General features: G+C 51.2%; 1 protein-coding gene across 1 annotated transcript in view; it reads left to right on the top strand.

Moving 5' to 3' along the window:
* LOC105505044 (putative golgin subfamily A member 8D) overlaps positions 1 to 1,751 on the top strand; it is a 20,574-nt gene that overhangs the window by 11,404 nt on the left and 7,419 nt on the right. Inside the window, exons 5-8 of the mRNA XM_011932730.1 lie at positions 1 to 55; positions 151 to 260; positions 1,259 to 1,345; positions 1,451 to 1,558. Coding sequence (XP_011788120.1) covers positions 1 to 55; positions 151 to 260; positions 1,259 to 1,345; positions 1,451 to 1,558 — 360 coding nt within the window. The remainder of the gene's footprint in view (positions 56 to 150; positions 261 to 1,258; positions 1,346 to 1,450; positions 1,559 to 1,751) is intronic.

Consider the following 1,751-nt stretch of genomic DNA (forward strand, 5'->3'; position numbering starts at 1 on the left):
GGGAAACTAAGTACGGACCTGTATCGCGTGAAACGCTCTCTCAGATACTTTGAAGGTGGGAATCTGGGCACCCTGTCATCCTTCAACCTGGCACTTTGACAGGTCTTTAGGGGGAGTCCTTTGGGCCCCATCTCAACTCTCTCATTACAGAGGAGTCCAAGGATCTGGCTGGCCACCTGCAATGTTCATCGCAGCATAGAGGAGAGTTAGAGCGGGCTCTGTCTGCTGTCACCGCCACACAGAAGAAGAAGGCGAAACGGGTGAGTCCGACCACCTGCCCCGTCCCCTGGGAGCCCGGCTTCGCAGATGGAGGAGTGAGCCTAAAGGTCCCTTCTGCAGGATAGAGTGGCCTGCCCAGGAGGCAGCATGGCCATGTCTCGCTGCTTTTGTGTGTAGTTGTTAGAGGCAGCCTGGGGCTGAGTCAGCTGCTGTAGGTGAGTTGGGGGGTGCGATGGGGAGTGAGCACTGGATGCAGAGCTTGGAGGCCAAGTGCCTGCCCTGCCCTTACCTGGCCATGGTCTTGGCCAAGTCCTAGGTGGAGTATTGGGTACTTGTTCTGTGAAGGTCCAGAAGAGTACCTTTAGTATGTTACCATTTCTGTAGAGAGAGGAAACATGTGCATGTGTGTGTGTGTACATATAAAAACATGTCTGCAACGGTTCATAAAAAAACTCAGGAGAGAACAACAAGGTGGCTGGGAGATACTTCCCTTCTGTACCTTCTGAGGTTTGCACTATGCAAAGGTATCATCATTTCAAAAACTGAGCAAAAGATTATTTTTCCCCTTGCTATCTGTGCTCCCAACCCCAGCAAGAAAAGTGGGCTTAGAGAATCAGATAGACCTGGGTGTTCAAATCCCAGCTCTGCCTAAGTGATCTTAGGCAAGCATTTAACATCAAATACTCCATGTTTTTCATCTACACAATAGAGGGAATCATAGTAACTGTCTCCTATGGTTGGATTAAATGGGATTGCTCGCATGGCACCTGGTGAAGCACTGCATAAAGGTTCAAACAGTGGTAGTAATAACAGTGGTAACAATAGTAATATTACCTGATCTCTCTGGGTCTCAGTTAGCCAGCTGTAAATTCCGTCTTGTTCCCTGTCCCAACTGAGTTCTTTTAAAAACCAGACCATGGGCTTGATCTATCTTTACTGATCGAGTTGTATATTGAGCCTAGCTCTAGCCCTTTTAAGGGGCACTGTGTGGAATGGCCCCGGCTCCCCAGATTGAAACTTCTCACTCTTCACCATCCAGTCCTCGAGCCACTGGAAAGCATATATGGAGTGGAAGTTAGAGCGGTCCATACGGGAGCAGGCACTGCTGAAAGCACAGCTGACACGGGTGAGATTTTGCAGAGGGAGGAAGGGAAGGAAGATGACCCCAGGTGGCCAGGAGCAGGTGAGGACCAGTGACAGCCCTTCCTAACTTCGGTGCCCATTCTTGCAGATGGAGGAGTCGCTAAAGCAAGCCCAGCTAGAGAGAGATGAGTATGCTCAACATCTAGAAGGAGAGAGGGCCCAGTGGCAGCAGAGGATGAGGAAAATGTCGCAGGAGGTGAGGTCTGACCCTTCAGCTCTCCCATCTTAGATGGGTCACTGGATCTTTCTGGGCATCTGTAACATGGGAATAGTACAGCCAGAGGTGGTCATGGGTCTGGGCTTTGTGGAGGTGGGGACAGTGAGGGAGACGGCAGCCACCAGCCCCCAGCCCCTCTCTCCAGGGCCCTTTATCCCTGTGCTTTGGGCAG

This window comes from Colobus angolensis, unplaced genomic scaffold (assembly GCF_000951035.1).
Source record: "Colobus angolensis palliatus isolate OR3802 unplaced genomic scaffold, Cang.pa_1.0 Scaffold97, whole genome shotgun sequence".
Classification (NCBI taxonomy): domain Eukaryota; kingdom Metazoa; phylum Chordata; class Mammalia; order Primates; family Cercopithecidae; genus Colobus; species Colobus angolensis.